The 2,981-nt window shown below is 33.6% G+C and overlaps 1 protein-coding gene across 1 annotated transcript; it reads right to left on the bottom strand.

Moving 5' to 3' along the window:
* Window positions 1–935: 935 nt before the first annotated feature.
* On the bottom strand, window positions 936–2,608 carry LOC130966041 (peptide methionine sulfoxide reductase B5-like). Its single transcript, XM_057890797.1, has 3 exons — window positions 2,441–2,608; window positions 1,182–1,337; window positions 936–1,094 (listed from the first exon to the last, which is right to left on the bottom strand). Exons 1-3 carry the CDS (start codon window positions 2,606–2,608, stop codon window positions 936–938), a joined length of 483 nt encoding a protein of 160 aa, XP_057746780.1.
* Between the last annotated feature and the right edge of the window lie 373 nt (window positions 2,609–2,981).

Below are 2,981 nucleotides of genomic sequence, written 5' to 3'. Positions count from 1 at the left end.
AATGGAAGTCACCATTTTTAGGTTTTGGAGACTTCAATATTTGGCACAAGTTGAATGTGTAATGATGTTAATAGAGTTTAATAATTTGAGACTCAGTATATGGTAAATTAATGAAGCACTTGAATAGAGTCCAAACCAGTTGTTCTCCTTCTTTTGCAGTATTTTTTGTGATGCAGTTGTGAAGAGGCTCCACATGTTGGATATCGTCGAGTTGAACACCAATAAAATACTGTACTTCTCTCTGTTGAACCGAGTAAAAAAAAGTGCTTATCCATCCAAAACAAAATTTGTGTGGCAAAATATTAAAAGAGCTAACTTCTTCACTTGATTATGATAAGTTATACCTTCTGGTCACGCATAGGTTGAATATGGAACAAGTTCCAGAATTTTTTACCTGATGAGTTGAGCAGAAAAAGCTTCAATAGCAATAATAGAAATAATAACTGCAGAGATCATTAACCTGACAAAACTGTTTGTACAAAATTAGTCTATCCAATTCAGTAGCCAATATTATAACTATAGAAATAGAGATCATTAACCTGATCAGTACTTTCTTTTACCCAGTTTCAGTTACAATCTCTCTAGTGCATAGCAATACAAGGAGTAAGAAAAAGATGGTCATACCGTCATACCATATTTTGCAATATCTACTCATGCATCCACTCCCAAAAGCTACTAAATAAAAAGACAGTGAAACTATATATATAATGGTAAGTTCTGGTAAAAGTATAAAATCTCTCTTCAAACATAGTTCTTGAATCTTGACTCTCATTTTTGTAGTTCAAGCTACAAGGGCTAACCTCAGTATACAGTTTCTCTAGAATGACAAGGGCATTTCGATGATAGGCTCTCTCAGCATCAACCTATCAAACGGGAGAACAAATGAGAAAGGAAACACAAGGCTCTCTCAATTTTCAACACATAGGCCATAATGGTTAAGCAGCAGAATTAGCTGGAATAAACTTAACGGAAACACTATTAACACAATGGCGTTCATCAGTGGGTGTCTTGAACCCCTCTCCTTTGAAAACATGACCCAAATGGCCACCACATGTTGCACAAGTTATCTCAGTCCTCCTCCCATATGGGTCTGGCTGAAAGTGGTTTATTCAATCAATGTTAGCAAAGGAAAAAAAAAAGAGAGATGAATATCCAAATATTGAATAAGAAAAAGAACTCACTGAGCGATTGATGGCACCAAGTAAACCCTCAAAGAAAGCAGGCCAACCATAACCGGAGTCAAATTTAGTGGAAGACTTGTAAAGAGGAGTTGCACACCCAGCACAGTTGTAAACTCCTTCTTCATAAAACTTGTTATATTTCCAGTACCCTTCAATCTGCATAAGTTCCCATTGCAGTCACATATTCTTAAATCTCAACTCAACTCACTTTATAACCAATTTCATGTCTTAAAAGGAACTTCTTAGATTGTGTTTAAACCCAGATATATATTTGCCAAAAACTACCAATGATTTTAAGAAATGGCACTAAAATAACTCAAAACAATGAGAACAGACCACTTAGAATTTAGAAACATGTAAGATTACAGCTCTTGAATCAAATTCCTTCCTATCAAGTTCTACAATGATCAGAATTTGAAACTAATCGACACTAACTTCTGAAACTAAAATAACTGTTATAATAGATGCTAGTCTAATAGATATAGTGCAGCAAATTGTCAAAATCTGAAAGAAACTAACTTTTGATTTCTATCTAACTTGACAGTTACAACAAATTAACTAACTCATAAATTCTCCAACCCAAAGCAAACTGAAAGTACCTCCTCATTGTCACCCTCAAGGTCTGAATGTGGCTCAATAACACTACAAGCAATTCCTCTCTTTCCTCTTTATTCCCTCTATGAGTGACTTGTTGAGTCCCTAATAAACAAGAAGACAATCAGAAACTATACATGAATTGAAGTCATGTGAGCATATATAGAATTAAAGTGATTGATCATCACCAAAAACAAATCCCATAAGGTCACTATATACCTTCAAAACCTAATTTGCAGTGCCTAAACTTTTGTTCTGGACTTAAAGAACAAGGAGGAAGAAAGTATTGTCTCCACTGCACTTTTTAACCTACCCTGATGTCAATCTTTACCGCGACTGAGATTTTAAAACTTGAAAAATATAAGACTATTGGCACTAAAAATAAATCAAAGCTCATAAAAAATACCAAAAAGAAAACATAAACACAAGAATCAAAAGAAGACATTAGAAACAAAATATAACCTGCATTACTTTTTACATCTTTGATCCAGGGATATTCTTATCAAACAAATAAGTAACAAAACAAAACATTAGAAATCAATTTTCTCAAAATGGTTTCACACAAGAGTATAGTCAATACATAAACCACCGCATTACAAGAAATGTTTCACTATTCAACATATAATCAGGCAAAAAACAAGGAAAGAGAAAAAATAGAAGCTTACCAGAGACGAAGGGAGCCAAAGCAGAAAGCAGCAAGTAAGGTTGCGCTGGCAGAGATGATGAAGTAATAGAATAATAGAATATAGCAAGAGCAGCACCTTGTAATGACCAAATGCCACTTCTTTAGAATAATCCATCACTAATGAAACAGAGTTCCAATAAAAGTCCATCGAATTCAACCACCATAACATAGAACAAACTAATTTCTCATTTGAAACACCACCAGATAAAAAGAATGGAAAAATTAAAATCAAATAAAATAAACTACTCCATAAATCAATTAGTTTTTCACTTGATAATGAAGAATAATTGGGAAACATCAAAACCAAAAACAAATTAAAAATAGAACATGATGCTTCTTAATTAAAAAACAAATAATCGCAGAACCTCCCCTAATCAGAACAAATTCAACACAACAACAACAAGGATCAGTAACAAATTCAACTCAACTCAATTATCCAACAACAAATTCTACTTCCAGCAACAACCACATTTATGATATGTTCAGCATCAAATTCAACTTACAGCTGACAACAAATTCTA

Source organism: Arachis stenosperma, chromosome 3 (genome assembly GCF_014773155.1).
Source record: "Arachis stenosperma cultivar V10309 chromosome 3, arast.V10309.gnm1.PFL2, whole genome shotgun sequence".
Classification (NCBI taxonomy): domain Eukaryota; kingdom Viridiplantae; phylum Streptophyta; class Magnoliopsida; order Fabales; family Fabaceae; genus Arachis; species Arachis stenosperma.
This window is presented reverse-complemented; position numbering and strand designations above follow the sequence as displayed.

Coding starts and splice junctions, on each gene's coding strand:
- LOC130966041 (XM_057890797.1), bottom strand. CDS start 2,608: ATGGACTTTTATTGGAACTCTGTTTCATTAGTGATGGATTATTCTAAA. Junction 1,338..2,440: donor TTTGGCTCCCTTCGTCTCTG/GTAAGCTTCTAT, acceptor GAACTTATGCAG/ATTGAAGGGTACTGGAAATA. Junction 1,095..1,181: donor TTGGTGCCATCAATCGCTCA/GTGAGTTCTTTT, acceptor AACCACTTTCAG/CCAGACCCATATGGGAGGAG.